Below are 19,067 nucleotides of genomic sequence, written 5' to 3' on the forward strand. Positions count from 1 at the left end.
GTCTCGCAGTTAGAAATATTTAATGTACTTTCTGATTTACTCCTTCCTACTTGTTCTGATTAATTAACAAGTTATTTACCATGTAAATAATGAAAATAAATACAAGTACATGCTCAGCACATTATAGATCATCAACCGAAAGAAACAGAAACAAGCACACAAGTGACACCGTTGTTTTTGGACTAATGTCCCCGAAAAATCCCAATGCGGGAAAACCGGTGCAACTATCTCAGGGTTTGATTTATTAAGCAGTTTCAGAATACAATTTGGGTGCCAAATCCAGCTCACCCAATAGAGAAAAATCTCGGCAATAGTACCTCTCAACTCAGAAGCAGATATTCCCGCTGAAACCCCAAATAAACACTCTGACAGCTCCACAGCTCAAATCTGCCCCACAAAACCCCAACGTCAGCCTCTAGGGACTGCATCAGCATCTCTCTAGCCTAGCGTTTGCCCAGCGTCACTCTGGCTTGGCCTGCGTTAGCCTTTGGAGGCATTGCGTCAACCCTTTGGCCCTCTGCGTCACCCACATTGGCCCTCTGAGGCACTGCGTCAGTGCGTAGCTGGTGGTTGCCTCTGCGTGAGCCCTGGCTGGCTCTATGTGAACCCCTCGCTAGTTCTGCGTCCCTCTCTCGGCTACTGCACTGATTCTCCCAGTGCTATCTCTGCCTCTTTGCTTCTGTATTCAGTATTCACTACCCCTCAACTACAACTCTGACCACTCTCTCAACTTTCTTAACAAACCCAGCCCCAGAAAGTCGAAATCTTGATCTCTTGGTGTGTTCTCCAAGTGACCCTCAAGCCTCCTTTTATACTTTTCTCGTTGACAATTCAACAGCTGAGATTAAATCCCTAATCAATGGCTAAGATTAGATCTGGCTTGATCCATGGCTTTTGGAGCATTCTAACATAGTTTTATATTAATTCCAAAAGTCATGGATCAAGACATGACTCTTCAACCTAATTACTAATTAACTAATAATTATATATGGCTATTATCATTTACATTATTTCCTATATATTTATTCATAACTTATTTATACAAAAAGTATTAAATACTCTGATTTCAATATTACCTTGCTGGCTTTCTTAAGTTCATATATACTTATGCCTGTATCCAACCTGAACAAGAAGAACACCCATTGAACGTAAATTGGTCTATTTTAATGAAAATTAACATTTTTAACTGTAAATTCTATGACTGACGGGTACCACAATACTTTTGATCTAGGTTAAAGCAAGTGCCCCTATTTGATGAAGATAGCATACCATCATCTTGTCAATCAATTGATTAAATTACTTTTGCAGTTGCTCTTCAATTAACCACTTGTAGGTTCAAGGTAGTTCGTAAAATACCCAAGTATATACAATCAAATACATAATTAAAGCCTTAGTTAATTTTATATGAATCAATACGTAGACAACTCTTCCGAAACTCACAACTATTTATTGATCCATCCATTCAATGTTATACAAAGGAATCCCATTGTCAATTGTAATCATCACTTTCATATCGTTGCACTAAGAGAAGTGACATGCACTCTACAATCTGGGTGGAAGAGATGTGTCACATGTGCAACATGCATTAGTTTAAATGGAATAAAATTGGACATCTGACCTCTAATGTCAAAATGGAATAGCATTTGACATCCAATCTCTAATCTCAAAGCATAAACGCATCTTAAAGAAATAAATTAGGAAAGACAACTTAAAAATAAATAAATGAATTAATAAACATAAATCCATCTTAACCCTGGATCTTGTAAGCATTGAGAGATTTCTCCAAAGGCATTTTATGTTGATTTGGGGTAGCAACGGATGTTCTCTAGCCATGAAAATTGGTGGAGAGGCTAAAGCACATGGGATCTCCAAGACCCAAAAATGGTTTGGGCAGATTCTAACCAGTTGGGGAGATATTAAAACAATTAATATTTTTAATGGAGTTCCTAAGTCTATACTTAGGAAAAATAAAATATTAATGGGTATTAATATAAAACTGGGTTAGAAGGTTCCAAAAGTCATGGATCAAGCCAAATCTAATCTTAGCCGTTGATTAGAGATTTAATCTCAGTCGTTGAAGGACCAACAGGAAAAGTATAAGAAGAGGCTTGAGGGTCAATTGGAGAACACACTGAGGGAGGCCAGTCAGTTCGATTTCTTGAGCGAGGTTAGCTAAGAAATTCGAACTGGAGGTCTGGGTTGCAGCAAGAGGTACCGGGTATGGAACAAAGAGGCAGGAACAACACTAGAAGATTAGCATAGATGTTAGAGAGACAGACACAGAGGCAGTAGAACTGCGCAGTCATTGGAGGGTCTGCGTGGGTGATGCAGAGAGGCAGAAGCTGACGTAGAGGGTCTGGGAGCTGCGCAGAGGCCAACAAGCTTGATGATGAGTCTTAAAAAAGTGTTGTAGAATTTATCTCTGTTGGGTAACCCAGTTTGGCATCCAGTGTTGAAGTTTCTAAGTCTCGCAGTTAGAAATCTTTCATGTACTTTCTGATTTACTCCTTCCTACTTGTTCTGATTAATTAACAAGTTATTTACCATGTAAATAATGAAAATAAATACAAGTACATGCTCAGCACATTATAGATCATCAACCGAAAGAAACAGAAACAAGCACACAAGTGACACCGTTGTTTTTGGACTAATGTCCCCGAAAAATCCCAATGCGGGAAAACCGGTGCAACTATCTCAGGGTTTGATTTATTAAGCAGTTTCAGAATACAATTTGGGTGCCAAATCCAGCTCACCCAATAGAGAAAAATCTCGGCAATAGTACCTCTCAACTCAGAAGCAGATATTCCCGCTGAAACCCCAAATAAACACTCTGACAGCTCCACAGCTCAAATCTGCCCCACAAAACCCCAACGTCAGCCTCTAGGGACTGCATCAGCATCTCTCTAGCCTAGCGTTTGCCCAGCGTCACTCTGGCTTGGCCTGCGTTAGCCTTTGGAGGCATTGCGTCAACCCTTTGGCCCTCTGCGTCACCCACATTGGCCCTCTGAGGCACTGCGTCAGTGCGTAGCTCTTGGTTGCCTCTGCGTGAGCCCTTGCTGGCTCTATGTGAACCCCTCGCTGGTTCTGCGTCCCTCTCTCGGCTACTGCACTGATTCTCCCAGTGCTATCTCTGCCTCTTTGCTTCTGTATTCAGTATTCACTACCCCTCAACTACAACTCTGACCACTCTCTCAACTTTCTTAACAAACCCAGCCCCAGAAAGTCGAAATCTTGATCTCTTGGTGTGTTCTCCAAGTGACCCTCAAGCCTCCTTTTATACTTTTCTCGTTGACAATTCAACAGCTGAGATTAAATCCCTAATCAATGGCTCAGATTAGATCTGGCTTGATCCATGGCTTTTGGAGCATTCTAACATAGTTTTATATTAATTCACATCAATATTTTAATTTCCCTAAGTATGACTTAGGGACTCCATTAAAAATATTAATTATTTTAATATCTCCCAAACTGTTTAGAATCTACCCAAACTCGTTCTGGGTATTGGAGATCTCATGTGCCTTAGCCTCTCAACCAATTTTCGTGGCTAGAGCACATCCGATGCTACCCCAAATCAACACCCAGTTGTACTAAAGAATAGTTGATTAATAAAATCCTCCTCTGCTGCACCAGTTTTCCCACATTGGGTTTTTCCAGGGACATTTGTCCAAAAATATCTGTGTTGATGTGTCTAATTCTTGTGCATCTATTTGTTTTTGTATTATGGTGTGATATATGCAGCATAATTTATTTTAATGTTTATTGAAGGTTTTCGTAAATAACTTATTGGAAAATAAGTAGGTAAAATAAATCAATGGTTGCAGTGATAGAATTTTCACATTTTAATGCCTCATTGTGCTTAATAGATCCAGGCTTAAGATGGATCTATACTAGTTATATAATATTTTTATCCTTTATGGACTACATGTTTTGTCCATTTTCTTATAATTCCTGATGGATCCTTGTAACAATAGTCAAGTCCATTACAGGTGGTACCAGAGCTAGTTTGAGACATGCTGACCTGTACCCAAATTTGTTGCCAGTAGCAGCAAGCTTCCATGCACCTTGCTCTAGTAGCCACTCCATAGTTCACCATTCCACACACCTTGCTCCATACACTCCACAGTGATTATGCATACTTCCTTCCCATATACACAGACAATTATAGAAACTCACCACAAAAAAGACAATAGCAGGCATGTAACTGTAACCAATCTATGATTATTCAACTGTAAGTACCTTTCCATAAAAAAGACTAACAACAAAGCTAAAATCTAGAACATGTTAATCGGCTAATGGAATTTTTAAATCCAAAGAAGGGGTAACGACTCGACATAATTAGCTAAAGTATGGTACTATAAAATATGTTTGATGTAAAGCAGCATTGAAAGCTTTATTGGGTCTAATCACTAAGATAAGAATTATGTCAGGTTTTCCATACCTTTGAATATGGAATATATTTTGGAACAGTAAAGATGCAAGACTTATGCAACTCGGCAAGCACAAGATCCATTGCAATTGGAACCTATAAGAAACAAAGCACCATAAGATCATCATGATAAACTTATCATTATCATAAAATCTAAAAGAAAAATTCTTTCTAGAGAACATTAATTCATTCTATGTACACCCTTGTTATATGTGATGAATTACAGTGGTGTAAAAGTAAACCGCAAAACAATAGTGTCCATGAATCATAACTTTAACCTATCGCAACTCCCATAACCATCAAGCTTTACATTGTTCTAAACAATTGTAAAAGAAACATGAAATATAGCATACTTTTAAGAAATGAACTTTTTCATGGCATTTTAATAAATCTGTTTATTAATTATATAAATTAGCTTAGGTGGTTGGGAGCACATTTTGTTCTCCCCCTCACCCGGGTTCAATTCCAAGGGACATATTTGGCCCCTTGTGATAAGGAACAAACATTATATAAATTATGAGATAAGATGGAATTAATGAGATAATTAGATAAAACATTAAAAGCCCAGGATGGGCTGATAGGGAGGGCACAGTGTGAGAATTTCGTTGTAGTGATTGATTTATTTCTCCTACATATTTACAATAATAAGTTATTCTGATTCACCAATGCTTCAGTAAATATCTAAATAAATTCAGTTGTAGACTTCACAAATTAAGAAATGAAAATTAAATAGGCAGATGAAACACTAGCATATAAACAATCACATTGACACACTTGTTTTTGGACAATCATCCCTAGAAAAACTCAATGTAGAAAATCGGTGCAAAAGATTTGAGAGCAAATTTCTAAATACAATCTAGATGCCCCAGAGAAAAAATGGCAATCCACTCAGATAAGATAACTAATAGATACGTAGTGAGAATTTTCTCACACTGAATCTAGAGATTCTACACTGGCCCCAGCTCCTGGATGATCCACTGCGCAGTCTCTGCATGAGCCTACGCAGTCACTGTGTGGCTTCTGCATGGAGACTCCCTCTTACTGCGTCACCCTAGCTGTTGCTGGTTCTGCTGCTAAGAAATTGAGATTCCTCTTGCCAATCACCCACAGTGATTCCTAGCACTGATCCCTGCTATCCTCCAGCGATTCTGTGTCAACCTTCTCCAGTTGTTGCATTGTCCCTCCTTGGCACTGCGCTGGCTCTTTGATCCTTCACTGTCGTCTTTGAAGTATATTCATTGGAATTGGAAATCACTTCCTTCCAGTTCTACCTTTGATCCTCACTACTTGATCACTTGTTCGAATTCCTTAGCAAACCTTGCCCTAAGAAAATTGAACTAACTCATCAACCCTCTGTGTGTCTACAAATGAACCCCAAGCCTCCTTCTTATACTTTTCTCGTTGAGACTTCAACGGCCGAGATGAAGTCTCTAATAAACAGATAAGATTAAATCTTGACTTGATCCGCCTTCTAGATCACTCTCACCCATATTTTGATTAATACCCATTAATACTTTAATTTTCCTAAGTTTAGAATTAAGAACCTCATTAAAAATATTAATTATTCTAATAAAATACAATCCGGGTTGAATTTCACCAAATGGTTTTTGGGTTCTTTAGAAGTCATGTGCCTTAGCCTCTCTACCAATTTTCATGGCTAGAGCACATCCGATGCTACCAAAAACTAATGCTCCCTCTTAGTGAGGAAAGTGCTCTAGCAACAATGTCCAACTGCATGTTTTTTTGTTTCTGAAGCATCTCCTTTTCCGCACTATTGCTGCCACCAACATTGTGTTGTTGCTTCTGCTACCCATGACACTGCCACTGCCACTGCTGCATCTGTACTACAACTCCCTCTAAATGTTGCATCACGCTATTGAAAGGGATCTTCCATCATACCCATTTGCTCCCAAAATTGAACAAACTTTGTTCTTCCTAGAGCCTTGGTGAGTACATCTGCTACCTAATTTCCTATGGGAGTATACTCCAACTGTACTGCCCCCCGCTGAACACCGTCCCTGATAAAATGACACTGAATATCAATGTGTTTGTAGCGATCATGAAACACTGGATTTCTAGAGAGCTTGATACAACTCTAATTATCACAAAAAAAAAAATTGTTGCTTCCATCCTTTTCCTGAATAGATTTACAAGCAGTTTCCTGAGCCATATAGCTTCACATGTTGCTTTGCTAGCTGCCCTATACTCAGCTTCAGCCAAGCTCAGTGCTACAGATTTTTGCTTCTTATTACACCAGGAGGTTATCCAAGATCCAATACTGAAGAAAATACCCAATGGTACTTTTCCTATCTACTGAACTTCCTACCCAATCTGCATCAGTGAATCCACTCAATTTGATATCATCAACCTTGGTGTATCTTAATCCAAAATTGACTATTCCTTGCACATACCTGAGAATGTGCTTTGCTGCTGCCTAGTGCGCCCTTTTTTATTCCACCTAGAACTGACTAAGGGTGTTGATAGCATAACATATGTTTGGCCTAGTGTTGACCAGATACATAAGCGACCCGTGAGTTGTCTGTATAAGGTGGGGTCCACTTCCTTATCTCTGGAAGCATCTATGGCATAACCATAGGTCGACAATCCTGCATTCTGAATCTTTTCAAAATTTCTGACGCATATCTACCTTGGCCAAGGAAGATCTCACCATCCTGTTGCCAAACTTCCAATCCCAAAAAGTAGTGCATTAACCCCAAATCCTTTATGTCAATTATGTTTCCAGGTTCTTTTTGCAATCCTCTATGAGTCTGGATGATCCTGTCAAAAATAGATCATCCACATATAACACTAGAATTAATGGCTCACCTTCTACCAACAGACAATAAAGATTGGGATTGACATCGCTCTTGATGAATCCCAACTGTTGCAAGAGGCTATCAATTCGACCATACCAAGCTCAGGGTTCTTGTTTCAGCCCATACGAGGCTTTCTTCAATCTACACACATGAGTTCTCTTATCATGTGTTTTGAAACCTTCTCGTTGTTCGATATATACCTCTTCTTTTATCACCCCATTCAAGAATGTTTTCTTGACATCCATTTGGTGAATCTTCGATCCCATATGTGTTGCAAGGGATATAATAGATCTGATAGAGGTATACCAAGCTACTGGGGCAAAGGTCTCTTCATAGCCTATTCCTTACTTTTCAACATATCCTTTTGCTACGAACCTAGCCTTAAACTTGTCTACGGTGCCATCTGCAACATACTTGATCTTGCACATCTATCTCGAACCCACAACTAATCTATTCTTTGGTCTTGGTAAGATTTCCCAGACATCATTTGTCATGATGCAACTGTACTCTTCTACCATGGCATCCACCCATACCTGGTGCTGTACAACTTCATGAAAACTAGAAGGTTCTTCGACCTGAGCTACAAATGCTTGGTACCTGTCAAGTTGTCTATGTTGCCTTTTCTCGGCTCTAGGAGCTCCAATGAATTCCTCTGCGTCCCTCAGAGTCTGTCGTAGCTCTCGGCTAGTTCTTCCACTGGTGGTGGGAGGTTCCATTTTCTCCTCTTCCTGTTGTTGCACCTGCTGCGACACTCCTGGCTCCTCTTCTCTTGAGGAGATGTTAGTACTGGTTACAATGCTTGAACCAAATACCTGTCTTCCTGCTAGATCTGACCCTTGTTGTTGAACCAGAGGAACATCCTCAACTTGTTCTTCAACAGACATCTCTCGAGATTTCCTGAAAGCTTTGTCTTCCATGAACTTTACATCTCGCCTCACTACAATATTCCTACTGCTTGGAATGTAGATTGGGTACGCCTTTGAAGTCTCGCTATAACCCACGAGATATCCAACTTCAGCAGACTGCTCTAACTTGCTCCGCTTCTCTTCTGGATTATGACAATAGGCCACACTTCTGAATATCTTGAGGTGACTCATTTCTGGCTTCTTTTCCATGAAAACACCCTCTGGCATCTTCTTTCCTAAAGCCATGTGAGGAGTGCCCTAAAATACCTCAAGGTGGAAAGAGGAAATGTCAAAGCATGGGAAGTTGGGCTAAGAGAATTAAAGGAACATGCCAAAAGTCTCAACAAGAAGACTGAAGAGCCAGAGGAAATCATCATCAATCTTAAAGCACAGATAGAAGAGGCCAAAAAAATTGAAGAACCTCTCAAAAGGGAATTAGAAGAAAGTACCAAGACAAAGGAAGACTTAGAAGTAGAGTTAGTCTCTCTGCGAAAAGAAGCACAAAAAAGTAATGTCCAGCAGAACTTTGCAAACACCTCCAAAGTGTTGGATGAAACCTAGCAGTCAAAGGCCATGCAACGATAAATTTGGATTAGATTACAAACCCTCTCATGTTTAATAGGGCTCAAGCTCCATGACAACAAGAAAAGAAGTAGAGCAGAATAGTTGTGGAAGTGTCATCAAGGGCTCCATCAAGAAGGAAAATTGCATGCCTTCAAAAGAAAATAAAATAAAAAAGCGAAATTAGCAACTTGTAGTAAAGACGACCAAAGATGAAGCTTACAAAAGAGCTGCACCACTGAGAAGATTGCCCCCATCCAGGTATTCTAGAATATTTCTTCATTATTGTTATTCATAGCTGACTTTGGGCACATGGCTAGGGATTGCAGAGCTTATGACAGGAATGACTATCAAAGTCATTATCCCAGAAGCAAGTTTGCAAGAACACAAGGCAGATACCTAGGTGCACTATCATCCAGGTAGCATGTAGAACGCTTCAAATGCCACAACTATGGACATATGGCTCGTGATTGCAAAAGCATGATGAAGCCTTCCATGAGACAAAAGTCCAATTTCAAGAACAAGAATGTTTGGAGAAGAAAACAAGAACAAGAAGAAGAGATAAATGAAGAAATCCTAGAGGCCATGCTTTCAGGAATTGAAAAGACACAAGACCATGATGAATCTATAGGTGGAGAAGAAATCAAGATTCTCATGTATCATTCTAAATGACCGAGCTTGACGAATCCCTATTTTGAAGAGGGGGAGTCTATGAAGCAATAGGTGCACATTTGAAGATTTATCCTTTGATAGGTTGTTAGATGGAAGTAGTCACTCCAGTGGAGTAGTAATTTTGGGAGGCAAAGTCATTGACAAAATTGCAAAAGGACTTGTTATCGTTAATGCATATTCATAGGCAGAATTGTCGTGGCAAGTCATAAGAAAAATACCATGCCAAGGGGAGAAAACCAATCGAAGTGAGTTAGACAATTTTGCAGGAAGGCAAAGGACGATATTTCGTCAAGGGGAGTAACCCTTTGCCATAGATGTCAAAAGGGGGAGAGAAATAAAAAAAAGAAGATTAGAGTTAGGAGGACTAGTGATGATAAGCGGAGTATGTGTTGCCATCAATGACAAAGGGAGAGATTGTTGAATGGTGTTGTTATTGATGCCAACATCAGTTCTTGAACGCTCTTAATATTTGTCTAGATTGCATTAGTGGGAAGCTCCACTTGGCAAGAAGTCCCAAAAGATAGCTAGATCTTGTGGTGTAACCTACATTTGATGAAGTCTTTGGCTAAGAAAATTAGTAAAGTTGCAAATGAGACTATCATAAGATGTTTCTCCTCATCGTGTTGATGTAAACGATATATGGCATAGCTTGTGGTTCATCCTAGTCTAAGAGATATGCTCGATCAAATATATAATCACCATTTTTGTTGGTCAAAGTCTCCAAAATGAGATGATGTGGTGTTGATTCGTGGTAGCATCAGATGTGCTCTAGCCACGAAAATTGGTGGAAAGGCTAAGGCACATGAGATCTCCAATACCCAGAAATGGTTTGGGCAGATTCTAAACAATTTGGGAGATATTAAAATAATTAATATTTTTAATGGAGTCCCTAAGTCTAAACTTAGGGAAAATAAAATATTAATGTGAATTAATATAAAACTGTGTTAGAAGGGTCCAAAAGTCATGGACCAAGACAGATCTAACCTTAGCCGTTGATTAGGGACTTAATCTCGGTCGTTGATTTGTCAACGAGAAAAGTATAAGAGGAGGCTTGAGGATCACTTGGAGAACACACCGAGTTGATCAAGATTTCGACTTTATGGGGCTGGGTTTGTTGAGAAAGTTGAGAGAGTGATCAGAGTTGCAACTGAGGGGCAGTGAATACAGAAGCAGAAAGGTAGAGATAGCATCGGGAGGATCAACGCAGTAGCCGGAGAGACGGATGCAAAATCAGCAAAGGTTCATGCAGAGCCAACCAGGGCTCACGCAGAGGCAGCCAGGAGCTGCGCAATCCCTCAGAGGGCCAATGTGGGTGACGTAGAGGGTTAGATGACTGACACAATGCCTCTAGAGGCTGACGCAGACCAAGCCAGAGTGACGTTGGGCTAATGTTGGCTCAAAAAGAGTTGGCGCAGTCCCTAGAGGCTGACATTAGGGTTTCGTGGGGCAAATTGGAGCTGTGGAGCTGCCGGAGAGTTTATACATGGTTTTAGCCGAAATATTTGTCTTTGACTAAGAGGTACTACTGCCGAGATTCTTCTCTGTTGGCTGAGCCGGATTTGGCACCCAGTTTGTATTATGAAACTGCTTAATAAATCAAACCCTCAGGTAGCTGCACCGGTTTTCCCGCATTGGGTTTTTTCAGGGACATTAGTCCAAAAACAACGGTGTCACTTGCGTGCTTGCTTTTGTTTCCTTCAGTTGATGATCTGAAATGTGTTGAGCATGTACTTGTATTTATTTTCAGTATTTACATGGTAAATAACTTGTTAATTAATCAGAACAAGTAAGAAGAAATAAATCAGAAAGTACATGAAGGGTTTCTAACTGTTAGACTTAGAAACTTCAACATGTGGCAGCTCATCCGGAACACAAAACTCAACATTAAACATCAAAGATATCTATTTTATTAATAATGAATGAATTGATGCTTTATAGAGTGAGAGGCCCAGGCTTAAAAACAACCCTAAATACCTCTTGGTGATGCCCTAATTAAACTAATAGTTGACAAAATAATTAATTTTTATATAACATTTCCCTCCTCCCAAAAAGATAATTTGTCCTTAACCATGTGTAATGACAGATGTTGTTGACGAAACACTTCAGTCTCCCAAGAAGCTTCTTCTTCTGGTAAGTCCTTCCACTTGATCAAGTATTCTTTGATTACTCGTGATTGCAACTTCCTTTCCCTGCTGGATATGATACCTTTTGGCTCTAGAATAACCCTTCCTTCGTCATCTAAAGTCGGAAGTGTTGTCTGTGTTGATTGATGTTCACCAAGTGTTGATTTGGGGTAGGATCGAATGTGCTCTAGCCACGAAATGTGGTGGAGAGGCTGGTGCACATGAGATCTCCAATACCTAGAAAGGGTTTGGACAGATTCTAAACAATTAAGGAGATATTAAAATAATTAATATTTTTAATGGAGTCCTTAAGTCTAAACTTAGGGAAAATAGAATATTAATGTGTATTAATATGAAACTGTGTTAGAATGGTCCAAAAGACATGGATAAAGCCAGATCTAATCTTAGCCATTGATTAGGGACTTAATCTCATCCGTTGATATGTCAACTGGAAAAGTATAAGAGGAGGCTTGAGGGTCACTTGGAGAGTACACCAGAGTGATCAGTCATTCTATTCTCTAGAGCAGGGTTTGCTAAGAGAGATCGAATCAGTGATCGGGAGTTGTCGCTGAGGGGCATTGAGTATTGAGAGACAGAGAGGTAGAGATAGTGCCGGGAGAGCAATGCAATAGCCAGGGAGAGTAACACAGAGCCAACCAAGGCTCACACAGGGCCACGTAGAGGCAGGCGGGAGCTGCGCAAAGCCTCAGAGAGGCTAGCGTTGCTGATGCAGAGGGCCAGAGGGCTGACGCAGGGCCTCCTAAGGCTGACGCAGACCCATTCGGGGTGACGCAGGGCCGCGTTGGGCATAAAGGGGTTGACGCAGTTGAGAGAGACGCTAACGCCGGGCATAGAGGGGCTGACACAGTTCAGAGAGAGGCTGACCCTGAGTAGCTGTCGGAAGGATTATCCAAGGTTTCAGCCAGGAGATTTGTTAGAAACTGAGAGGTATTACTGCCAAGGAAATTCTCTGTTGGGTAGGCCAGTTTCGGCACCCAAATTGTACTCTGATATTACTTAATAAGAAAACCCTCAAATAGCTGCATCGGCTTTCCCACATTGGGTTTTTCCACGAACAATGGTCCACAAATAATGGTTTCATATGGTGTGATTGTTTCTATTTCCTTTAGTTGTTGATCTGTAATATGTTGAGCATGCACTAGTGTTTAATTTCAGTATTTACATTGTAAATAACTTGTTAAGTAAAATAACAAGTAGGTAGGAATAAATCAGATAAAGTGCATGGAGGGTTTCTAACTAAGTAAATTTACAAATTTCAACATGGTATCAGAGAGTGATTGCAGATCACAGAAGGATTAAGGACATCAACCGAGTTTAGCAATAGCAGCAGAAAACGATTGTCCCGAGGTAACAGAAGTTGTTTCTAACAGAGCAGCAACAAGGGAAGGGTGAAGCAGTGCCTACATCATGAAGGGTGAGCCAAGAAGAGGTAGCACAGAGGCTAAGTAAGGCAAAGGGAGCCTCATGTAGAGTCACGCAGTAGCTGGGACGGTTGACACAGTTGGCTGAGGAGGTCGGGTTGCTGGTGCCGGGATTGCGTAGAGCTTAGGAGCTCTCACCTTCAGGTTGTCGGGGTACTGTAGTCAAAATAGTACCTGACAGAGCAAGGCCAAGAGGAGCTGCTACCGAGGGCTTCTAGCCGAAGAACCCGTATCAGTGGTGTGGTTGCACAAGACGATCAGAGTAGGGGGCATCTCGACAACAACAAAAGGATTTCCAGGAGGGAAATCAGGACTCAGAGGGAATCCAGAAGTGAACTTCCAAACAGGAAGTAGAGACTCAAAGGAGTCAAATGGAGAACTTCCAGGAGGGAAGTAGACGAGCATTATGGCACTACACGGAGTAAGAGACCAAGATAAACTGCACAGAGCATTGAACTTCGCAATCTGGAAGGCCAAAATCTTATCCTTACTTGACAGAAATCGTGTCAAGAACTTTGCCTTGAAGGTAATAGCTATCTCAATCGAACCCAATGATAACGACAAGTACGAGGAGGCAATGTCGAGGGCCAAGGGCATCATCCTTGACAGGATCAAGGATCATGTAGTACCACACATAGCCGAGAAGGACACGACATTTGAGATGTGGGAGGCTCTCAAGAAATTGTACCAGCATACTTCTGTGCAGAGAAGAATGCTACTTGAGAATCAGTGGAGGTCATATCAGATGAAGAAGGGAGAGCCGATTGACACCTTCCTCGGAGAGCTGAATGAGATTCGAGATCAGTTGACTGCTATAGAAGCGACACCAGATCAGGAGTTGATGGTGAGGACAGCCATGAATGTTGTCTCAAAAGATTGGGAGGTATTTGTCCAGAGTATATTGGGCAGAAGAACTCTCCCACCTTGGGACGAGATGTGGGCAGCTCTTCACCAAGAAGAGATCAGACGACAGTCAAAGATGGGTAGCAGCAGCAAGGGGATCAAAGTCAAGCAAGAGGAGGAAGATGTTGCCCCAGCATCTAAGGGAAAGCAGGAAAAGCGGAAGAAGAAAGATCTCTCCAAGATCAAGTGCTTCCACTGTGGGGAGCTAGGTCATTATGCGACCCAGTGTCCAAGGAGGAAGAGTAAGGGAGAGTCTTCCGAGACTAAGGAAGCATCAACACCGGCAGAGAAGGAAGTTTGACAGACGATGACTGTGCCATGAGTGCACACGCACCACTTGAGTGGAAGTGGGGAGACATCAAGCTGTAGTCAGGCGGACTACAGGCTATGAGGGGCAGGATCCTCGAGGTACCCAGCCTCTTGGATTAGACCTTGCTACGGAAGACCCAAAGAGGAGTAGCAAGACTGGCTGATGTGGGTAGAGACAGATGCATATGGAGCGACAAAGAGAGCTACCGTGCAGGAGTCCTAGGACAGCGCGAGGCTAGCAAGTTGCAACAATGCGAGAGGCACAGGAGTGTTGCACCAGTGCAAGTTGGCACAGAGAGGTGTGCAACGATGCAAGATGCAGGGAGTTGTTGCAGCAGCGCAGAGGTTAGAGAGGGAGCACTTGTCAGCGGCAAAGGGAGCTTCAGTATCGGTGGGTGTCTCTAGCCCAACAGGGAGGTCAGATTGGGAGATCAGTTACTTACTTCTCAGTAACCAAGTTGTAGTGTAGTAGTGGGCAACACAATGCAGCATGATGAGAGGAGGTGCAATGCGGACGCAGTGCTAGGAGCAAGGACCAGCAACAGCACGGATGTAGAGGGAGTTGTACAGATGCAGCAATGGAAGTGGTAGAACCATGGGCAGCAGTACAAGATGTAGCAGTGTAGAGGATGTTGGGTAGGATTGCCTAGCATCAGTGCAGGTATCGATGCCGAATGATCAGAGTAATACTCAGTGAGGAATATTGCTAGAGCACAGTCCTCGCTAACAGGGATTGTTGATTTGGGGTAGCATCAGATGTGTTTTAGCCACAAAATGTGGTGGAGAGGCTGGGGCACATGAGATCTCCAATACCCAGACAGGGTTTGGGTAGATTCTAAACAGTTCAGGAGATATTAAAATAATTTATATTTTTAATGGAGTCCTTAAGTCTAAACTTAGGGAAAATAAAATATTAATGTGTATTAATATGAAACTATGTTAGAATGGTTCAAAAGACATGGATCAAGCCAGATATAATTTTACCGTTGATTAGGGACTTAATCTCGGCCATTGATATGTCAACTGGAAAAGTATAGGAGGAGGCTTGAGGGTCACTTGGAGAGTACACCAGAGTGATTAGTCATTCTATTCTCTAGAGCGGGGTTTGCTAAGAGAGATAGAATCAGTGATCGGGAGTTGCAGCTGAGGGGCATTGAGTACTGAGAGACATAGAAGCAGAGATAGTGTCAGGAGAGTAGTGCAGTAGCCGGGGAGAGTAACGCAGAGCCAGCCAGGGCTCACGCAGAGGCAGTCAGGAGTTGTGTAGAGCCTCAGAGAGGCCAGCATTGCTGACGCAGAGGGCTAGAGGGCTGACGCATGGCCTCCTAAGGCTAATGGAGACCCATCCGGGGTGATGCAGGGCCAGTTTTGGGCAGAGAGGGGCTGACGCAGTTCAAAGTGAGGTTGATGCTGGGGTTTCTGGGCAGATTGGTGTTGAGTAGCGGTCGGAAGGATTATCCAGGGTTTCAGCCAAGAGATTTGTCAGAAACTGAGAGGTATTACTGCCAAGGGAATTCTCTGTTGGGTAGGCCAGTTTCAGCACCTAGATGGTACTCTGATATTTCTTAATAAGAAAACCCTCAGATAACTGCACCAGTTTTCCCACATTGGGTTTTTCCGGGCACATTTGTACAAAAATAATGGTGTCATATGGTGTGATTGTTTATGTTTCTTTTAGTTGTTGATCTGTAATATGTTGAGCATGCACTAGTGTTTATTTTCAATATTTAAATTGTAAATAACTTGTTAAGTAAAATAACAAGTAGGTAGGAATAAATCAGATAAAGTGCATAAAGGGTTTTTAACTAAGTAAACTTAGAAATTTCAACACCAAGTGCCTTTTTGAGGCAGGATAGCCTTTTTGAGGTAGGATACATGGAAAACATTATGAACATGACTTTTATCAAGAAGTCTTAAACTGTATGCGACTTGGCTGATCTTTTTGTTGATCTGATATGGTCCATAAAACCTTTGTGCCAATTTATTTTTTCCTTTTTGTTTTAAGGAAAACTGCCTGTATGGTTGAAGTTTGACAAATACCCCATCTCTAACTTCAAATTCTCTCTTGATTCTATTTCCGTCAACTTGCTGCTTCATACGATTCCTTGCATTATTTAGATTTTTTTTTAGAGTTTGGATGACTTTTTGGGTTTCTTCTAACTGGTTTTTAACAACTGGCAACTTCGTCTCGATGATAGCAAATTCCTTCCATTTCGGCATTTCGTAACCGTACAAAGCTTGAAAAGGAGTCATTCTCGTTGATGTGGGGTATGTGGAATTGTACCACCATTCGACAAGATGTAACCACTGAACCCACTTTATTTTGTTTGTCTGTGGCATAACAACGTAAGTAGGCTTCTAAACACTTATTGGCAACCTCTGTTTGGCCATCTATTTGAGGATGGTAAGCTGAACTCATGTTGAGGTAGGTTCCTATATGTTTGAAGAATTCCTTCCAAAAATTACCCTTAAATTTGGCATCTTTATCGCTCACAATAACCTTAGGAAATCCATGTAATTTGTAAACATTTTTGCAAAATGTTCCAGCGATTTGTTTTGTTAAGTTTGATTTATTCATTGCAATAAAGTGAGCATACTTGGTGAGTGTGTCGACTACTACAAGAATTTTATCCTTACCATCAAACATAGGTAAACCTTCAATAAATTCCATTGATATTTCCTCCCAATTCTGATTCAAAATGATTAAGGGATGAAGTAGTCCGAGTGTCATAATATTTTAATTTTTATTCCTTTGGCATTTATCCAATTTGGCTATATATTTTTGAATATCATTGCTCATTCACTTCCAAAAGAATGACTAGTGTGTGTTGTAGGTTTTATAGTATCCTACATGTTTGGCTGACAGTGAATCATGCGACTCTTTAAGAACCTTGGCTATAAATTTGGAATCTGCATTCAGATAAATTCTTCTCTTGTACCATAGAATATCGTTCTTCCATTCAAATTATGAATTCTGATGAAGATTATTGATTATAGAACTTGTTGTTAGATCTTTTGCATATTCACTTCGAATCTCATTAAGCCATTTGGGAACAACCACTGACACTGCAAGTAATAATGGTTCTTCATATTTCCTTGACAAGGCATCAACGACTACGTATCTTTCCCTTTCTTGTGTAATATATCCATGTCAAAGGTAGCAATTTTTTCTATCCATTTTTGTTATTCTGTAGATAGCATTTTCTGCTGGAGGAGACACTGAAGAATATTATGATCTATTCGTATAAAGAACTTACCTTGCAAGAGATATTGTCTCCATTTGCCTAATGCGTTCATAATAACAAGCATTTCCTTGTTGTCTATAGACTTGAGACATTCTTTCTTATTGAGCTTCCTATTTTCAAACGCGATTGGGTGACCATCTTGCATTAGCACTGCTCCTATGCCAAAACCAGAAGCACCACATTCAATTACAAATGGTTTTGAGAAGTCTGGAGTTGCCAATACAGGAGCATTAGACATAACTTCCTTTAAGTCTTCAAAACACTTTTCTGCTTCATCAATCCATCAAAATGAGTTCTTCTTTAGAAGGTTTGATAGGAGTGCGGTTATATGGGCATAGTTTTTAATAAATCTTCAATAATACCTGATCAACCCTAAGAATCCTCTTAGCTTGGATATATTAACTGGTTTGGTCCATTCCCTTGTAGCCTTGATCTTGTTAGGATCCAGTTAAACTCCTTCCTTGGATATTATATGTCTGAGATATTCTACTTCTTCCTTCCCAAAAGTGCATTTGGACTTCTTGGCATAGAACTGATGCTCTTCCAACACCGTAAGAACTTTCTCCAAATGTTGTAGGTGTTCCTTCCAAAGTTTTATTGTAAATTAAAATGTTATCAAAGAACACTAACACAAACTTCATTAGATATGGACAAAATAACTCGTTCATAGTAGCTTGCAATGTTGTCAATGCATTGATTAAACTAAAAGGCATTACTTTAAACTCATAATGACCTTCATGTGTTTGGAACGAAGTTTTTTATAAATCTTCCAATCTTATTTTGATTTTGTAATATCCTGGCCTTAGGTCCAATTTGGAGAAGTATTTAGCGCCATATAGTTCATCCAACATTTCATCGATAAAAGGAATGGGAAACTTGTTTTTAATTGTTATTTTGTTTAGTCCTCGATAATCAATGCATAATCTAAACGATCCATATTTGTTTCGAACTAATACCACTGGAGCAACATACGAACTTTTACTTTTTGAGATGATGCCACACTTTAAAAAATCTTGGACTAATCTCTCAATTTCAATTTTTTGATGATGTGGGTATCGATATGGTTTGATGTTGACGGGATTTGATCTTACTTTGACTTCTATTGTATGCTCAATATATCTTTTAGGCGGCATCTTCATCGGAAGGTCTTGGAATACTTTTTCGTGCTTTTGAATTAGCTCTTGGACTCCTGGTGCTTCTTCGTTGACTAGATTCGAACTTAACATTTCTAATTGATGACACTGTACTACATAGGCTGGCACTCCCTTATGAATCATTTTCATCATCTGGGATGATAACACAATTTGGTTCTCAGGTGGTTGGAACCCATATAATTTGTACTTTTGTCCTTCCCATTTAAATTTTATAAATTGCTTTTGATGGTTGGCAGAGTAAGTACCGAGGGTTTGTAACCATTGGAAACCTGTTGAAATTTCTGAATCTGACACGTCAGAAATCCCTACTGCATTATCTAGTTTATTTTCTCCTAATTGTTCTCTTCATTAACAAGTTATTTATAAATATAAATACTGAAAATAAACACAAATGCAGCCTTAACTCATATACAGATCAGCAACTGAAATAACTGAGACAAACACACAAGGGACACTGTTATTTTAGGACAATCGTCCTTGGAAAAACCCAATGTCGGAAAACCGGTGCAGC

At 40.5% G+C, this 19,067-nt stretch overlaps 1 protein-coding gene across 8 annotated transcripts in view; it reads right to left on the minus strand.

Annotated features, from left to right (window-relative positions):
* The window catches only part of LOC149172979 (mRNA export factor GLE1-like), a 298,012-nt gene that overhangs the window by 13,633 nt on the left and 265,312 nt on the right, over positions 1 to 19,067 (minus strand). For 6 of the 8 annotated variants that reach the window (XM_089427858.1, XM_089427857.1, XM_089427860.1 and 3 more), the window contains one exon: positions 4,439 to 4,522. The exons of the other annotated variants lie outside the window; for them this stretch is intronic. In XM_089427858.1, coding sequence (XP_089283984.1) covers positions 4,439 to 4,522 — 84 coding nt within the window. The remainder of the gene's footprint in view (positions 1 to 4,438; positions 4,523 to 19,067) is intronic. 8 annotated transcript variants of the gene reach the window in all.

Source organism: Pinus tabuliformis, chromosome 4_2, assembly GCF_031772625.1.
Source record: "Pinus tabuliformis cultivar Carrire ecotype Pingquan chromosome 4_2, CPIR1, whole genome shotgun sequence".
NCBI classification, from domain to species: Eukaryota; Viridiplantae; Streptophyta; class Pinopsida; order Pinales; family Pinaceae; genus Pinus; species Pinus tabuliformis.